Genomic DNA, 20,112 nt, shown 5'->3' with positions numbered 1-20,112 from the left:
TGTGGGTGTGGGGTTTACCGGGGAAAAAATGGGGAGTCAACTGGGTTTTTTTTTCCCAGGTTTTTAGGGAGGACTGGGTGTCCTGAGTCATGGATGTGTATCTATATCTGGCTACAATTTCATGTATGTCTTGCCAACTATAAGTTGCTCATGGATTAATTCCAGTGCATCATGCTGCCAAACTAGTCTGGAGGTCTGACTGTCTTTAATGAAGACAGACTCCACCACCCTTACTCTTCCTGACCTCATTAGTATGTGTTATAGTTTTTCCAGTGACATTGATTTGTGTTTTAAACACACTACAGTAAACCATTTTTTTCACCAGTAAAACAGTGCTTAAATTATCTAAGTCATTTTTTTATTTTGTTCTAAAGAAACCTATATAGTTAGACTCCATAAAATGTGAACAAATATGCAAACATACTTTACAATGGAGTTATCAATCATTAAATTATCTGTTATATTGAAATAAATGTGTGCAGCAGAAACACCTGGAAATTAACCGTATCTGTGTGGCAATAACAATGTTTTATCACGTAAAATATTCCTTAAGGTGAAATATTATCAAAGAAAAAATGTAAAATATTCAGTCTGCCTCCCTCAAAAATTGAATTTACAAATAAAGAGATAATGAGAGAGAAAAAAGACAAAGAAATGTAATCTATTCTTTACCAGGTCTATATTGAATCAGTAAACGCTGATTCATTGACCCTAAAAGCTACAATCCCGAACCCTCAGAACAGCGATTTTTTTTCCCCCCAGGGGAAAAAAAAATCATTGTTCCAAAAAAAAAAAAAAAAAAATTCTAAAACAGTATATAATGTGGGGAGCTGTGGCCCCCACACCCCCCTTACTTAAATATACCAACTCCGAGATCGCACCACAATGGAGGAAATGGCAAACTCCCGAAACTGAAAAAAATCGCTGTTCCGGGTGTTTGGGATTGTAAGCATTTGCTTACATAGGGTCGATGAATCAGCGTTCGCTTTTTTAAGCGTTCACTGATGCAATATAGACCCTTCTTTACTGTGTTCATGTTCAATGAAATAAGGTCTTATTAAATTACTAGAAAATAGTGGTATATTTATTAGAATCATTGCAGTGCTTGCGAGTGGAGTTTTCACTTCCTTTGGTTACTCATACAGTTCCTCACTCTTGTGTTATATGTAAGAGATAACTTCTGGGCTGCTGTGGGCAGAAGGGGGGATACTACACTTATAAGTGTCATGCATTTATTGTGAAAGGTTACTGGTATTTTCATTGAGTGTCATGTAACAATGACGCCATGAATATTTGTGATAGTGACTCTTAAATGTGATATGTCAGCTCGGGGAAGTATCATAGGTTCATAGGTTGGTACTAGGCTATCAGCCCTAGAGCCTATGCAAGCTTAGCCATAACACTTCCCTGGATATTTCTTCCCACAATATTTACTTTTCTGGACCCCTGTCTAGCAGGGTGACTGACATGATCCCCGAGGTGAATTTCCTATCTCCCATCCAATCATCAAAGTTCCTTTTGAAGAAGGCCAATGAGGCGCTCTGCTTGACATGTATGGGCAGTCTATTCCAGAGTATGGGGAGTCTCTGGGTCAGGAACCTATCCCTCCAGCATGTTTTGTTCATTGTGATGACCAGGTTTATTTCCATGGAGCGTGTGGCTCTGAGGGATTGGGATTTCTTTAAGTGGAGCATGTCCAACAGCTCAGGGTTTGACATGGCCTTGTATGTTAAGCAGAGATTGCCTCTGAGTAGACGATATGCCACAGAGTATAGCTGGAGTTTTTTTTAGATGGTCAGCATATGGCATCTGCTTTAGACCTGTGATTCTTTTAGTGAGGTATTTCTGTGGCCTTTCCAGCTGTTGCAGATGTCTTGTGAGGTACATACCAAACGGGGCATTATACTCTATAATGGGTCTAATGAGGGATGAGTACAGTATGACAATGACCTCCTTTTCTCCTTTTTTTCTGGATGAAAAGTCCTTAGTGATGAGGTGTGCCACATAGAAGGATTTCCTGACTGTTGTGGCAATGTGGTTATCGAAAGTGAGACCACTGTCCACCTGTGTCCCTAAGTCTCTCATCACACTTTCGATGTTTAGTGCCCTGCCACCTATGTGGTAATTCATGGGTACATGTTTTTTTCCAAAGGGGATAACTATACATTTCTTGGCATTAAGCTTGAGCCCATGGCTCTGGCACCAGGCATCTGTTTGGCCCTTTTGTAGAATATCCATATCATTTGTAGACTCAATAATGGCTCCCAGTTTGCAGTCATCTGCAAACTTTGACAGCAAGAGTCCCTTAGTGTTGGCCTGTACTTCAGAGAAGTAGATGCCAAACAAGAGTGATCCCAGGACTGAACTCCACTTGTCACTTGTCTCAATTAGAAAATAAATTTTACTTGATTAGAATAGCCTGGCATGGATTTGGTGTTTGGTTAATATGGGAGGACATTACTGTTGGAACATTTTTTTACATGAAAGCACAGCATGCAAAAAAACCCTCCCTGGGATCCAGAAACATGCCTTGCTTGAATGCAGCGGTACATCTCATAAAACACTGTGGCCAAAGGTTCATTATCAATTAAGAGAGTGAAGATTTGCAGCTCAGTTTGTTGCAAACTAATAAACCTACTCAGACATGGAAAAGACTTTTGAGTGAAAGAGAATTCACAGTTATGGCTAGAAGCATGAGAAAGATAACTGCCTAGCAGAGAGATAAATGCACAGCAGCATGTGTACATTCATGAAGATATGAGAATGGCCAATACGGCTGTGAAACAGGGTCTAAATGGGTGTATGAGACAGATGAGACAACAGGAAAAAGGGCCAGCAATCAGAAAATAATAAACAAGGGAATCTGGAAAGGTAAGTCTGGAAGTGGTAAGATGGAGGCAGGGTACAACTTGTGATTGTAGGCCAGGTGCCTACATTTTATTTTTGAAGAAATGTTGATCTCAGACACACACAAACAGAGTAATGACATTGCTGATAAGGAGAATGAGACCACAAACAGAAAAGGGCCTTGACACACATACCAGGGAACACAGAAATGGCGGTTAGAGTGGGATTTGGCTTTCTGTATCACAGTGCCTGAATGATATGCAGAAACATGTCAGTCATCACCCTGACCACTTTTCTCCCTATGCCATGCCTGAGGTGATGATGGTAGGGGTGGGTAGTGTTCTTAGTCTACCATCTTGAAGTGCAGACATTTTTGGTGGCTACAGCAGGCTTCCAGCCACTGGTCTAATATACCTCTCAACACCACCACCTCAACCAGGTAATGGCATACAATAAAATCCAGAACCCTGGTAGTGCCAGGGGGGATAACAGTAGCTCCACTAACAGTAGGAGAAGTGGCCTCCTTGATATCATAAAGTCCACTAAAAACTCTACCACAACAGGTCTTTACCTTAGGATTCCCCTATCCCTTTCTCTTTGCCTAGACTCTGATATCAATCCCTGGCAAGGGAGTTAGTCTCTAACATGCAGTTCAAATGTCTCCTTGGTCTCATTCTATCCTATTACCTTTCCCTCTTTAGTTATTTGCTTCCACTACCCTGGTTCCTTTGCCAGTTTCTCCAGTAAATTTCAACCCCCTACTGCCTATTCTTTGTACCCTTACTTGCAGTCATCCCTGTCAGCAAAATCTCCCTTCTCCATTCTTGTGTTGGCTTAGTACACTGATGGCGAGTCCACGACATGAGTGTCAAATGTGATATGCCACAATGTTTTTGGTGATATGCCAGTGTTCGCCAACACCAGGGTTACCAAAGAAACTGATTTATTTTGGTTTACTATCCCGCTAGAATCTGCAAAGGGCAGTGCTGACATTGTTTCCACTACCTGGTTACACTTCTGAAAAGGGCAAGTAGTCTGCATTTCTAAGCTTGTGCTGTTTTACATTTCTTTCAACTGTGCCTCAACCTATCCTAAAACTGGTGACTTTTTACACTTGATAATGACAATAATTAGATTTATCGACGTATTTTAATTCAGAAAATGTTTATGAATTCATGTTAATTTTTTCTGGCAGTGTCTCAAATTATAAGTACTAGTAGTTTTAAAACTTTGCGTGTCTCTTATTTCTAGATAGGCCCACCCATGGGATATGTAGAGTGCTGCTCAAGCACAGTGGAATTTTTAATTTTATTGCATCCAGGACAATTTCATGTAAGTAGTTGTATAGTTTGTTTTATTTCAAAGGCTTTACTATTAAAGAGAGTATGTTAGCTGCAATAGGGCACTGACAATTTCATAAGGCCATGGACAGAGATACAGAAAAGAATTAAGACTCAGCAAACCTGGTGTGTATCTGTAAAGTAGCTATTTTCACAACAAAAAACATAGTGAGCAAATCTAACAGGCAGGAATCAATTTCCGTGGAAAGACACCTTTTTACACAATGTCTAAGAAACCATTATTAGACATGAGTCTCAATACCAAGTGGGTGGTCACATTCCACAGGCATCACACTGTTCAAAATCCTGTGCAGTAGTTATGTCCTCCTAACAGTGTTTACAGTCCAAGCCATTGTGTATTGTGCTCCATTTCACCTGCGCAGACGGGGATGGCTGGTTCCCTTGATACCTTATAACTTGTGTGACCATGTACTAATGTCTGATGCACAGTGTGAGAGAGCATTATACATGATGCAGCTGTTACAAAGTCGATGGCAAAGGGGTATGTGTAATGTGATAACATTTTTTGGTATCCAAAGGTAACTTGTAGGGTCTACAAAAAAATTCACAAAGTGCACAGTGCTATGAAGTATGCTTTTGGATCTCTGGCTGCAGTATTCAGAACTTTGAGTAAGATGTGCAATATTCCAAAAGGTCACACAGCACAGCCTAGTACAGTGACTTGTACACAGGTAGACAGGGAAATTATGAAGGAAACATTGACATTCTATTTTCATGACACTGTAAAGAGCAGTTCAGCCCTCTGTGCTTACTGCCCAGGGTTGCCAGACGTCCCTATTTGGGCGGGACTGTCCCGAGATCAGCAGCCTGATCCCGAGTCCCGTCCTGCCAGTTTAAATCCCGGCCAGCCTCCGCTTTGTTTTTTGATTGTCCCGTATACCTGGCATACGGGCCAATCAAAAATTGCTAAACACGGAGCTTCTTGTGTTCCGCATTAAACACGAGAAGCTCCGTGTTTAGTGATTTTTGATTGGCCCATATGCTGGTATACGGGCCAATCAAAAATCGCTAAACACAGAGCTACTTGTGTTGAATGAGGAACTGCAATGCATTAAACACGAGAAGCTCCGTGTTTAGTAACTCAGTTCTTTAATGTGGAACTCTGTTCCGCATTAAAGACCTTGTTTTTTTTTTTTTGGTCTTCAGTTGCCAAAGACCTCTTTTTTTTTTTTTTTTTTTTTTTTTTTTTTTTTTTTTTTTTTGGGTCTTCACTTGCTGTTGTCCCTACCTGGGGTGCTGGAAATGTGGCAACCCTGTTACCGCCTGACAAGACAAGTTCAGTTAGTACAACTGGAATGGGATGCTGCAATCCTCAGTTTACTGAAGGTTGTAACCCTCCTAAGTGGCGTTTCCTGCAAACTGCACACATTTCTTTCTTAGTTTTTGGAGAGACTGTAGAATACATTATAATGTGAAAATACGAAGGACTCTGTTTGGCTAAGTAGCATCTGTTGCACAACTCAACAGATGTGCAGTTTAGCATTATAATACTGAAATATGCACAAAGACAGGAGTGCCTCAAAGAAAAATTACTGATGCAGGGCAAGGAATAGAGAATTGCTTAATAGTTGCTGTTGAATTTGAGAATATCATAGTAAATTCAAAAATGCATTAGTTATATGCATAATGCAAGTGATGCTTAATTTCCTAAAAGATTCAGTAGCCACCCCCACCCCCAAAAAAAAAATGTTTCACTGCACGGACTGTAGAATACAGTGAGTTTTCAGTATATTCTTTTACTGTGCCAGTATCATGGAGTCAGGTTTGCAAATTACTGTTTTGCTGTAATTTAAAAAAAATGTGGAGATGAGTAGAATGTCAGGAAGTTACCGAATCAGCATGTCACAAGACAGCTGTTCCTCACAATGGGTACACAAAAATAATGCCTTGTAGACATATTTACGGTTAAATCAAATGTCACTAGTAATAAAACACACTGAAAATCAAGAATTTTCTGAAACTTCCTTTCAAACATTAAAATGAAAAGTGTTTAAATAAATAAAGCTTTCTACTGCTAGCAAATTAATTAAATAAATAATTCTTACTGCAAGCAGAGAGGAAGAAATTTAGATTGGAAGTCCCTTCCTTTCAGCTCTGAGCTGTCAATTGCAGTGACAGTGTTAACACCTCTGCTGTAGTATGGGGGGGGGGGGGGGGGGACTGTCAATTCACGTTGGACCACAAAAGAACACATAGAACAAAGGCCTCCAATTTAGCTGTTTCTCTGGATGCAGCTAGATAACTTCAAAGTATGGTGTAAAAGAAGCTCTGAGCAAAACATAAATGAGAGTGATTAGCAACAGAAAAGAAGCAGCCATCTTACTGAAGGAATACAAACTGACAGTGAGTCACATATTTCACATTATATGTCAATGGCATGGGAATTGACAGTAACTTCCTTATGTGTGGCATGAGTCATAGAAAGAAGACTTGAAATGCTTTATGGGAAAGAGAAAGGGTTGAAGAAGATCATGTTGGCCTATCAAGCCCCACCAGTAGCCATGTTGTGGTAAACAGGTTAAATTACAAATAAAGAACTTAGAGTGATTTTGAGGTGTTAAAATAGGTCTGAAAAACAAAGATAGACTGAAAAAAAAATATTTTTTTTAGTTACAGGGTGGAGTTTTCCTTTAACTGCTTAGTCAAGTCAATGAGTAACAGATGCACAGAGTTTAAACATTTTGTACCAGAAATGTAATGTTCAGAATACAGTCTCATGACTACTTCAGTCATTTATGTCACTGTTATGACTACCTCAAAGTCATTTATGTCATTGTTATGTTTTTGGGTTGCACTAACATTTCTCCATACTAGAACATTTCTCCTTGCGTCACTACTGAAAAAAATAGCAGCTATACTCACTTGGACATTCTTGGTAAACAAGACAAAATAAACAAATAAATACATAAAGTGGGAAGACACTGTTAGAGACAGGAATACGGATACATGTTCAGCAAATAAATGAAGGAAGTTTTATCTTGGCATTAGGGAGCATAAAACTGCAATTTAGTTTCCACTTTCATGTGGAACACATGCAAAAGAAAGAATTCAGTAGGAAGAAAAGACTGCCATCTTTTAAAGTTTAGTTTACAGACAAGGCTGACGTAGGAATACTGTAAAAAAAAAAAAACCCACACAGAATCCATTGCAAATATTTTTGTGTACGACCAGAAATGCTTTTTAACACCTCACATGGATGCTAACTCACATGGGTACTGCTAATCCCTTCCAGAAGCAGTCTTGTCACCTCAGCTTGGCGATCAAACTCGGTCTGTGCAACACGCAGTTCATGTTCTGCCTAAAAGACAAACAGCAAGGATATGGTGAAAGAAAAAATGAAAGATTTTCATGACAGCTAGGTAAATAATATGTCAGACAACAACATTCATCTCAGTTCTCTAAGTTACAGTTTACTTTCTTTTATTTCAGATTCCTCAAAGCAATTCATAAAAAACACTAAACAGAAAAAAAATGCAAATGGATCAAAGAAAGGTTGAGAACATCACAGCAGGTTGTGAATGTTTCTTTAATTAAAGACCTTATGAATGCTCGCTAGATTCAAAGTGATGGCACATTGTAAGGGTTTCTCTAATACAAAAGCCCTTTCCACCAAACCTAACTGTACACATTGGAACATTAACAGTACAGCTAAGATCTAGCTCACTGATGTATGCATTTGATGAAACCACTTTTCCATGGTAAATTTACATGGAAGCATATTTTACTAGCACTGTGTCAGATGGGATATGACTTTGTGAGTCATGAAGTGTTTAGCTCCAAGTGAGTAAATATATCTATCATTGCTTGTCAAATGAGACAGGTGATATACAAGGCATGTACAAGATCAGGAAACTAGATTTAAAGTAGCAGTAAACTACTACACAAAAATGCTGACTGCATTTCAAATGCAAGTCTGTCCAAACCAAAGCATTTATATTTCTGTTTGCTGTTCTGTGTAAAGCAGGCCAATATAACAGACAATACACATTACACTAAAGCATCTTAAAATGTAAGCAGTAATGAGCAGACTAATGTAACAGACAGTAATCGCTAAAGCATAGCAGTCTAAAAATTGAAGCAAGGCATAAGTAGACAAAATAATAAAGAATTTATCCTGGCAACATGCTTAAAGTATACAAGTTGATAACATCAGTTTGAACTTTAGAGTTTATGAGCCTATTCCTTCCCAATAAATGCAGCTTTTTTCTGAGCCCTTCCTAATGCTATACTGTCATCTATGATAAGTGATATGTAAGTAGCCTCCACATTTCTTGGTCAAGTGTTAAACTTAAATAAGTCTAGCAAGTTATTTTTCTCTTTCAAGCTCTAACTCTGTCAGGTACTGCAATGCAGCAATGATGCACTTAGGTTACAATGACATATAAAAGCATAATTTTTTTTATAGCTGTGAAGTCTCAACAATTGCTCTGGATAAAGCGCCATGTTAAAAAAAATGAATCATAAACAACGAGTCTGGAGCTATTAATTAGCCATAGGTCTTTCCTTGATTTTCTTAAAAAATACTCAAATCCTGCTTCCAATTTCCAATCCATATACACTAAACACAGAAAACCATTTTAACTACATTTTTCCTGTAAAATGGGATTCATAAAGGTCATCACTAAGTGTACACTTAGTGTAGCCTTTCTAAGTTAACAGACAGCACAAGCAACATGGTAGGCATGGTCTTTACAGAAAGTGTACACTTAGTGGCAACCTTTATGAATCCAGGGAATCCCACCCAAAGCACAGTACATGTATCAGACAGTAACTATAGATACCACACTTAAAACTTCACACTACAAAGTAAATACACATGCTTTATACCTTCTTTCTGATCCATATAAATTTCCACATTGAACAATTTTTTATATACTTTACTTTTGCGTAGAGCTTTTGTGGGGAGTTTTAAAAACCATAAATTCAACAATCATTCAATTTCTGGAGTTTCTTTCCCTGTAACAGTACTTATCCTTAACTTTTTATATATACTCAGAACAAAATTTCCAGTTCTCTTGTACTATTTTCTAGAACTAATTTCTATTTTACCACCAAGGAGCAGAGCACTTCCTCTTACAAAAATATCTGAACTCTTTTTGTCCCCCCTCTCTGTATGTATGTATATGTGTGTGTGTGTGTATATATATCTATGGATCTACCTGACAAGATCGAAAGCTCACAACACCGACAACCACATGGCTGACACCACATCACTGACAACCAAAATCTCGACATCGGAAGAAAACCATGAAAAAGGAACATAAAATTCCCTTTCACCTGCAGCCCCCTTGGGGGCTTCGCACCCCCCCGTAACTGTAATATACCAACCAAATCTTTCCATTCCGCACTATAGTGACATGCCGATTCCGCATTGTCGGCATTCCGAGGTAGACCCATATAGATATATATATATATATATGTATATGCTGAGATGACATCCTAACCAAAATCATCATCTTTGGTGTTTTGTCTTACACAGAAACCCATTTATCATTCACACTATTAACACCTTTAAAATAAAGTAGTTGTGTAAGTTGCACTTACCCAAAACAGTAGATTTTAGAATTCTTCACTGCTGCAGTAGCCTATGTGCTGTAGCCTGCAAAGGAAACAGCACTTAGCTAGCTTCTCAAAGCTCTAAACAGCAATTACAAGCAGTCAAACCACAGAAACCAATTCAAGTTGAGCGTGCTTTCACTTTGCCAATACAAAGCTTCATCAGAACTAAGATCACCTGATGCAAGGCATTTAAATACGTACATTGTGCCAATACAAAGCTTCATCAGAACTAAGATCAAATACGTATTTAAATGCCTTGCATCAGGTGATCTTAGTTCTGATGAAGCTTTGTATTGACTGTATCTTGACTGCTTGTAATTGCTGCTTGTAATTGCTGTTTAGAGAGTTTTAACGGTCGTTGGATTAAAATATTGTTTTCTTCACACTACGTATCCTCTGCTGCGTTCATTGCCTTGGATTTTGTTTTTTTATTGGTTTTTGCTCTTTTCTGTGTTTCTTAGCTTCCCAAAGCTCTAACCCCTTCTGACACAGTCACTCTGGCTACTTACAGGCTAATCCCTTTTGAAGGGAACTATAAAAGTAGCAAGAGTAACTGACCATCTTCAAGACTTTATAGTCCCAAAGTGTAAAAAAAACGGAAATTAATCCTGAACCAAACAACAGTAACAAGAATGTCAACTGGAATATCAACAACAAAAGTTGTAACCCATTCTAGCTATGTACAGCAAGGGAATATGGTGGGTCTTTACAGCTACTGAACCAGTGAAAAATTCAAACATCTACTGTTAGATAAGTATAGTGAACAGCCCAATGGGTAACACAGAGAATGGATAATATGACCCAGATACACAAAATATTAGGCATCTCCACAAATTGTGTATAATAGGAATGTGATGGTAAGCATAGTACAGTTTTGTACCTACCATAAATGTAGATGTTCGAGGATCCACATTGCTGCAGTCCTAACTATTGGGGTAGTCCACTGTCCAGTCGGCCCGAATACCAAAGTATATGGCTGACGTCGGTCAGGGCGCATTAGACTGACGTCAGTACGTCAGGGTACTAATGCGCATGACCGACGTCATATCCTCAGTCTTTTCTTGCCCCAGATGTCAGAAGACCCTAAAAAGACAAGGCCCAATATACCTGCACCAAAAATATGTACAATATATACAAAAATATCAGCATATAACCTCACCTACACAACCACCCCTAAACACAGAGGGGAAGGAGGGAGGGTAAATTGGACTGCAGCAATGTGGATCCTCGAACATCTACATTTATGGTAGGTACAAAACTGTACTATGTTCTTCATTCCACATTGCTGCAGTCCTAACTATTGGGTAGAATCCCAAAGCAGAGGTAAGGGAGGCTGGCAAATCATAAAGAAGCAGGAGCTGACATGTGACATGCAAAATAGCTGTGGCAAAACCAGCCCTAGACTTAGAGTAGAGAGGAAGGTGATAATGCTTAGAGAAAGTATGCACTGAACTCCAAGTAGCTGCCTCCAAAATATCCTTAGTTGCCACCCCCCTTAGAAATGCTGTTGAAGTGGCAGTAGCCCTAGTGGAATGAGGCCTAATCCCGGCTGGAATCTCCTTGCCATGATGGGAATAACAAAATGCAATGCAAAACCCAATCCACCTAGAAATAGTTTGTTTTGACACAGGCTTGCCCTGCGAACTCAAAGCAAAAGAAACAAACAACTGCTGAGACTGCCTAAAATCCTTAGTCCTGCTTAAATAATAACGCAATTGCCTGTGTACATCTAAAGTGTGCAAAATCTTTTCCCCTTTATTTTGGGGGTCTGCATAAAAAGTAGGCAAATGAATAGTTTGGTTTAAAGCCACACTAGAAACCACCTTAGGCATAAAGGAAGGATTAGTACGTAATGATACCCTATCCTTATGGAAAATCAAAAAGGGCTCTACTGCCATAAGGGCCTGCAACTCAGACACCCTTCTTGCAGAAGTAATAGCCAACAGAAAAGCAGTCTTCCATGACAAGTATTTCAATTCAGCAGTAGCCGCAGGCTCAAAAGGTTGTAGAGTAAGTTTTTCCAACACAAAATTGAGATCCCAAGCAGGAGTAGGAGCTCGACGTGGGGGTCTTATATTCTTTGCCCCTCTAAGAAACTGCTTGAACAAAGGATGCGAAAACAATGGTGGGTCACAATCATAGTGAGCTGAAATTGCTGCAGCATGAATCTTAATGGAAGAGAAGGACAGACCTTTGTCCAATAACTCAGTAAGATATTGAAGAGCCACACTCAAATTAGGCTCAGAAATCTCCAAATTCTTTGCTGTACTCCAAAATAAAAATCTCTTCCATTTTTCTGCGTACACTTTCCTTGTACTAGGTCTTCTAGCTTCCATAATCACATTTAAAACTTGTTGAGGAAGTTGAGACCTGCTGTGTTTCAACACAGAATATGCCAGGCTGTTAGATGAAGAGAGTGAAGCTTGACATTGAGCAGATGACCGTTCTTCTGAGATAACAGATGTGGAATCAAAGGTAAAGGCCATTGAGGCTTCCTTACCAGACTCCTTAGTAGTGGGTACCAGTGTTGCCGAGGCCAATCTGGAGCTATTAAAATCATCCTTGGCTTGTCTTGTCTGACCTTTAAGAGCACCTTTGGAAGAAGAGGCAGAGGTGGAAAGGCATACACATGAAGATTTTTCCAACTGAAAGAAAGAGCATCCACTTTCCAAGCTGTGTGATGAAACCCCTTTGTGCAAAACTTTGGCAGCTGGTGGTTTAGTGGAGAAGCGAACAGATCTATGTCTGGAGTTCCCCATGACACTGTCAATTTCTGAAATACATGAAGATCCAGTTTCCACCGTGGGGATCCATGATTTGTCTGCTTAACACATCTGCTAAGGAGTTCTGTGCTCCCGGCAGAAACCTTGCCTGAAGAGTTAGTTGCAAGCTGAGCGCAGTCTCCCATAAAATCATTGCTTGCCTGCATAGAGGATAAGAATGTGTTCCCCTTGTTTGTTGATGTACCACATGACAGTTGTGTTGTCTGTTAGAATCAACACCTGCCCTGGAAGAAGTAACTCCTTGAAAGCCATTAATGCAAACTGGACTGCTAACATCTCCTTCATGTTGATATGTAGATGCTGTAGTCTGGCAGGCCACTTGTCTTGTATCCACTTTCCATTTAGATGAGCTCCCCAAGCAATGTCCGAGGCATCTGTCGTTAAAATCTGACTCGCCTCTGGCCGGGTCACAGAGAGTCCCTTGTTTAGGTGACATTCCTGAGCCCACCACAAAAATTCTTTTTGAAGGCAAGGTATTATTTGAATGACAGTGTCCAAATCCTGGCAGTGCTGTGTCCATACATTTTTGAGATACCATTGCAGCTTCCTCATATGCAGTTTGGCATTGGGAAGCACCAGAATACAAGATGCCATGAACCCTAATGCTTGAAGGACTGTCCTTGCAGTCAGCACGGACTGATGAGATAGATGATGGAAGTAAAGGGATAGACTCTTTTGTTTGTCCGGGGTTAAAAAGGCCATCTGGGCTGCTGTATTCAGTCTCACACCCAGAAAGCACATGTCTTGAGAGGGTACTAGACTGGACTTTATTTCGTTCACAGAATACCCTAGGCATCTTAGCACTGCTATAACATATTCCAGATGCTGTAGAAGGTCTTCCTTTTCTTGAGCCAGAATCAGGCAATCGTCCAAGTAAGGATAGATTTGAATTCCTTTTAGCCTGAAGTAAGCTATCACTGGAGCCAGAACCTTTGTGAATACTCTGGGCAGTAGATAAGCCAAAGGGCAATGCAGAGAACTGATAATGAGAATTTCCAGCTCGAAAACGCAGATACTTCCTGCAACTTAGTCTTATAGGCACATGAAGGTAAGCTTCCTTGAGATCTAAAGTTACCATCCAGTGATCTTTGCCCAGCAGAGGTAAAAGCTGTTGTAACGTCAACATCTTGAACTTGGGAATGTCCAGATAAGTGTTGAGGATAGATAAATCCAAAATTGGTCTCCACGTGTTCCCCTTCTTTGGTACTAGGAACAGGCGAGAATAAAATCCTAGGCCCCTTTCTGATACGGGGACTGGCTGAATGGCCCCTATTTGGAGTAACAGAGAAATTTGCTTGTGAGCCTCTTTCCTTTGTGGAGGAGGAACGTCTGGCATGCCTTTGAAAGGGGGCAATGTATGGAAATAAAACCTGTAACCGTGGTGAATGATATCCAACACCCATCTGTCTTGAGTAATTAAATCCCAATTTTCTTTGAAAAGAGACAGTCTTCCTCCCAAAGGAGCTGCCAGACGAGAATCTACTGGCAGCTGAAAAGGCAGGTCATTGGGTCTGTTTACGAAAGGACTGACCCCTGCCCTCACCAGAAGTCTGAGCAGGTGAACTCCGTGTTCTAGGCCTAAAAGAACTTTGAGCTCTGCCCCTACCACGTCTAGACCTACCCCTAGACTGGGAATCATAGGCAGGATATGTCCATCCCTTAGTAGGCCAATTTCTACTAAACTTCGGTGGCTGCACCTGCAAAAAATCTTTAACAGTTTGCATAGACTTAGCTTTGTCCTCCATTTTCTTTAAAACTGCTTCCACAGGCGAACCAAACAACACATCAGACTGTAAAGGAGCATCCAAAATCCTTGTCTTAACATGCTCAGCTAAATTCTGATCCCTCAACCAGGCATGCCTGCGAAGAACAGAACTAGTGGCAGCCACCCTCGAGGAGGCCTGTACAGCATCAAAACCACATTGCAAAGAATGCTTACCCACTTGTTCAGACACATGAACTAAATCCAGCAACTCTTTACACTCAATACCTTCCGCCAAAGCATCCACCTTAGATTTCAATTGTGAAAGGAGATAATTTTGGTATTTTAGCATGTGAAACTGACAATTCAACGCCCTCATGGCTAAAGTGGAAGAAGTATACACTTTCTTACCCCATCTATCCAAAGCCCTTGCCTCTTTATCAGTGGGAACAGGGTTTTAACAACAGAGGCCTTAACACCTTTAGGTCCCTGAGAAACAGTTTCTGGGTCTGCCCTAGGACTCTTAAAAAGATACTTATGAGCTTCAGGCACCCTATAGTACCTATCAGGTTTAACAGGAGCAGGAGGCAAAGAATCAGGATTCAGGGAAGCCTCTGCAAAAACATCTTCCACCACATTCAACACAGGAGGTATAGCTAAGGGCCTATGCTGGGGTAAAAACAAGAATTCCCTAAGCCTTTTCCTGGAATCAGAGTAATCCTGGCCTTCCCATTTAAAGTGCTCCCTCATGGAATGCAGAGTCTCTGAAAATGAGAAATCCTCAGGAGGAGAAGCTGTAGGAGTGGAATCATCCACATCAGAATCAGAATAAGGAGGATACTCCTGCAAATCTTCCGCAGAAGACTCAGAAGCCTCTGAACACTGTTCAAAACTCTCAAACTCAGGTTCCACCCTAGGCCTCTTATCAGGAGGGGGCATAGAACCTCTAATCATAGTAATCAAATCTTCTGCCATTTTAAGCATATGTTTCTTAGGCACAGAACCTGCAGTGCTAGGAGAAGCCCCCACTGAAGCCAAACTTGGCCTACCTCTCAAAGAAGTTTTGGAAACAGAAGGAGAGGCTCTAACTACCTGGGGAAGAGAGGGAAGAACAGTTACCTGAGAAGCCCCCTCAGCCTGGCCTACCTCCTGAGAAGGCACATCCTGTAACAGTAAAGTCTCTGCCTGAGACTCCAAAGAAACTCCTGGCAAAACCTCTGGCTCCACTGAGCCTTCTAAAGAACCGACGTCCGGGACTGCCGGTTCATCAACCCTAGGCTTCGCTGTTTTGTCCTTGCGCTTTTTGGACGAAGCGGGCGTCGGAGCATCCGACGGCATTTTATAATTGCAACGCTTCCCAAACACTAACCTGGCACAGTCTAACCTTCTCTTAATAGTGCGTTTGTTAAATCTAGCACAAGAGCGGCATCCAACAACGCCGTGCTCAGGCCCTAAACAAGGTATACACAAGGTATGGTAATCCCTATGAGGTATCTGTTTCCCACAAGAAATACAGTTATTCACTTTTCTGACATCCGGTTAAATACTGAGGCAAGAAAACCAAAATGTTCCCCAACGGGGTACTTAGCCAACTTTGATTCGGTCTGAAACTCCGACTTCAGAAAATTTCAGAACGCCAACCTGCACTCGCAAAACTGCTTCTGCATCGGACCATGCGGCAAAAAAGACTGAGGATATGACGTCGGTCATGCGCATTAGTACCCTGACGTACTGACGTCAGTCTAATGCGCCCTGACCGACGTCAGCCATATACTTTGGTATTCGGGCCGACTGGACAGCGGACTACCCCAATAGTTAGGACTGCAGCAATGTGGAATGAAGAACATCTTTGGGGTCTAAAGTTACCATAGCACAGTGGTCTGGAGAAGTGCTAACACAGTTTAAAGGGTTTACATCTTATATTTTGGAACTTTACACCACACAGATTGAGAAAGGAGAGATCCTAAACTAGTCTCCATGAGTGTTCCTTCTTTGGGACCAGAAACATTCTGGAATAAAAGCCCATTGTTTGAGGGCCTGTATAGCAGCTGGCCCAGAAAACAAATATATATCTAGAGTGCAACTTAAAATTTCTGACTTTAACTCATCTGAAATGTTTTGATTATTATTTGAAACAAATCTCCTTAAAACAGTTGCTGAAGCTGAAGATCTGGAAAGAGAATCAGCAAAGTTTTGCACACTTCTTAAAGCATGTGTAGAAACTTGAGACAGGTTTGATGCAATTCAATTCACAAAAGACATACCTTCAGAGGGTTGGAGAAGCAGAAAACTCTCATAAGTTACTGGCACATTTTAAAATAAACTTCCACATATAGCACTGGTAATTAAGAATTCTGAATGCTACAGCAGATGAAGAAAAAAAAACAGGTTACCCATTTTGTCCAACAACTAACCATTATTATCCCTAGGAAATAGGATGGAGGTGGGAAAGTGTTTTCTTGCTACAGGAGCCGTAGGTGTAATTGCAGCTGGATCTGCTCTAAGTTGAGAATAAATATATTTGTTAGCTTGAGAAACTTGGTAAAATGTATCTGCTTTTTTAGGAACTGATGGGGTGAGATAATCAAGGAGCATTACAGGCAGCTTTAAAGGCATCCTCCAGTGCTGGCAGCACAGGAGGCATGGGTGCAGTACTGGGGTCTTAAAAACTCCATCTGTGTGACTTCAGGCTCACTATAAAAATAATCAGTGTCTTGGGCTACAGAATGCTTAGGTGACATAATCTTGTCTTTGTCAATATCTGAATCATCTAAAAAATCTTTCTCCTCTCTAGAAGAAGGGGTACAAGTTTTAGGAGGAGGCATATGACACCCCAAATTTTCTAGCTGCAATAAGCTCCAGGCCAAGGTAATAATTTTTAGCCACATAAACCATCTTTTTGCTTTCTATGTGATCATTTTTTTCCTTGCAACTTCCCTGAGGGGAGAATGGCTATGGGAATGCATATCATCTTAAGCAAGAGGTACCTTTCCACTGTGTACTTAAGATGGATGGTTCTCCCATGCCATGGTGGATAATGAAACAGCTGCAGAGGATGTGTCTCATCATTGCTCCAGGGTGGTCTGCAAGATTAACATCAGAGGAATTCATGGAAATAAACAGAGTGATCTGAGGAACCAACAGTGGCCATTGCAGAGTCACTCTCCATCTGATGAGGCACTAAATGAGTCTGCACTGGAGGCAAGGACTCCTGTTTTTTCTTTTAAGGTAGCTTTGGAGAAGGACCAGCAGAACCAGGTATGTATCCGCACTGTAACTCCTAGATGACTGCACATTGATCAACGGCTTAATTTAAGCTCTCCAAGTGTAAGCAAAGAAACTGAAAAATAAAAGCTAGTAATTCTGTCAGCTTGAGTAAAATTCAGTTACTGGCTAGTAAGTACACTGCCAGGATGCCAGCAAAGAAAAAATACAGAGAACCTGAAAGAAAATCAACTAGAAAAGGTGAAGTGAGAACACTGACTGGGAAGAATCTTGCAGCTAATCAGCAAAAAGCATTTCAAGCTCCAGCTTTAGTACAAGCGATGGCTTCCAATAATTTAGAGGAAAAATAAATTAAATGTACTCAGAGGTGATTCAAATAAATGAAATACTGAAGGAGTATATCAACTAAAATAACAAAAGGCTGGGAAAAAATAGAAAATGTGTTCACCAGCTATTCATATAAACTGACAAAACTGCAAAAATCAGAGGTCAAAATGAAAAAAAGGCTAGCTGAGTGTGAGACTTATCAAGAATAGCTGTTTCAAAAAAATGATAAAGTTAGAAGACAGAACACACACACAATTTGAAAGGAAAATACTGTATTAATTTTAAAAAAGTACAAATAAGCAATTAGACTGGTATTCCAACAGAGGATTTGTTACTTGAAAGGCACACACAGTGTATATACTTCAATCCTGGCCATGAGAAAGCAGCCAAGACCTGTATTAGAAAAGATGCAATCATACCAGCAGAAAGAGTTGATCCTGACAATGTGGCAGAAGGGCCAAAGATTAAAAATTTGAGAAGTCAAAGAGTTTGTAGTAAATGATTATTCAGTGTACAGCAGGCAGAAGAGAAAAAAAATATCCCAGTGATCAGGGAATGTCAAGAGGCAGGTGTGTGATTCAAGCTGATGTATAGAGCCGTCTTCGGAATATTTTTTTTCCTGGTGGGTCAAAGACATTTTTTTGATGCAGAAGAGGCTAAGGAGGAAATACGATAGTTTATTCAACAAAAGGTGCACTATAAAACAGAAGGGGACACTGCTTCTCTTTCTTCTGCCAATAATGCTAATAAAGAAACTTTGCCAGTAAAACCTTTTCCAATGGTCCAAAGGAAATGCTTGAGAAACAGAAACAAGCACAGGAGTTGACTAAAAGAATTTGAGTAGTTTGGACTTGAACCAGAGGCAAGTGATGGGAAATGAAGAGGAACAGGAAGAAGACCAGAAACATTGAAATTAGTGAATAAATGTGAGATTATATGGCTTTGCAAGAAAAAGTGTCTCAGAAAGATTTGACTTTTGTTGAGTTTGTTAAACTTGTAGATGGACTGTAAGCATATACCCCACACTATGTCATTAATGTTTAGAAGAATACTAAAAGGAGAAGAAGTATTTGTAAGTAAAACAAATTTTTGTTCTTACTAGTTTCCGTATAAAGCATATTTCATGATATAAACTGCATGTTACACAGTAAAGCAGATATGTGTAATACTTAGGGGTATCTTAAAGGGGGTGAGGGTGACTCTTGTCAGTAATTGTATATGATAAAGATATCAAAGTAAGGAAGTACTTTTCTAGTTTTAAATTTTACGAAATATAGGCATTACAATGCAAAAGGGAAGGAAGACTTGGCAAAAGAAGTTTAAATTAATATGCTGTTATCTTGGGCTGCTGGGGTATAAAACTGCGCTGATGATACTATATGAAGAGTTGAGATGTTTTCTCTTATTTTGCAGAGGTGAATGTCTGGATTAATGCGTGTGACAATTAAAAACAAATGATCTGATGTTGTCGATCTTCACTTAATCCTTGACTGTGGGTTAGGTTCCGCATCTTGGAACCGACTCGGCCGTTACAACAGCTAATGCCTTCCAAAAACTCTAGAGCTTAGCTCTACCCAGAATGCTTCTCTGAAGATTACCTTAGGTCTCATTTGCTGCTTTAAAGTGCCAGACACTTTACTCTCCTGTCAGCTATTGAGCTAGACATATTTTATCACTCTAAGTGCTGCTTACCCTTTTGAAATTCTTTATTGAGTAGTTGTTTCTCTGAAGTCTTCTTTACCCACCTCCTCTTTCCTTGACTTTATTGGTGTGTTTCTCCAGTTGACTATTGTTGATAGTTCTCCCTTCCATTGTCTACCTTTACAGTAATCTTCCATACCACTGTTGGTACTTTTTTCCTCCATCTTGTTACCACTATGGTAAATCTTTCGTACCATCACTGGTAAGAATTTCCTTTCAAAAAAATTAAATTACTCAAAACTTCCCATGCCAGAAGTGTGATAGTAAACTTCCAATCTCAGATGGACATTCCTCGTGTGTCTACTGCTTGGGCCCGGTGCATCTTCAAAAAGACTGTGACATTTGTCAAGGCTTTAGATACCAGGCCCTCACAGAGAGAAAAAATAAGCTTATTTTGAAAGGCCTGATAAAATCCAAGTTTGATAAGACCATATATGTGACATCTAAGACTGATGTTAGCTCTCCTTCCTCCTCCTCCTCTAGACATGAAGGTTCAAAGAAGAGGAGCTGCTCAGTTACAACACTCACTGGAACAGACTATTAAAAAGGCTAAATCTTCCCCGGTTCCCACAGTTTTGGCAGAACTGAATTGAAAATAGTCACCACA

General features: G+C 40.1%; 1 protein-coding gene across 10 annotated transcripts in view; it reads right to left on the bottom strand.

The window, feature by feature from the left end:
- Positions 1-20,112, bottom strand: part of SH3GLB2 (SH3 domain containing GRB2 like, endophilin B2) — a 1,772,316-nt gene that overhangs the window by 344,244 nt on the left and 1,407,960 nt on the right. For all 10 annotated transcript variants that reach the window (XM_044057951.1, XM_044057956.1, XM_044057957.1 and 7 more), the window contains one exon: positions 7,417-7,506. In XM_044057951.1, the coding sequence (XP_043913886.1) occupies positions 7,417-7,506 (90 nt within the window). The remainder of the gene's footprint in view (positions 1-7,416; positions 7,507-20,112) is intronic.

The sequence above is a fragment of the Protopterus annectens genome, chromosome 16.part0 (assembly GCF_019279795.1).
Source record: "Protopterus annectens isolate FY-2018-M chromosome 16.part0, PAN1.0, whole genome shotgun sequence".
NCBI lineage: Eukaryota > Metazoa > Chordata > Ceratodontiformes > Protopteridae > Protopterus > Protopterus annectens.
This window is presented reverse-complemented; position numbering and strand designations above follow the sequence as displayed.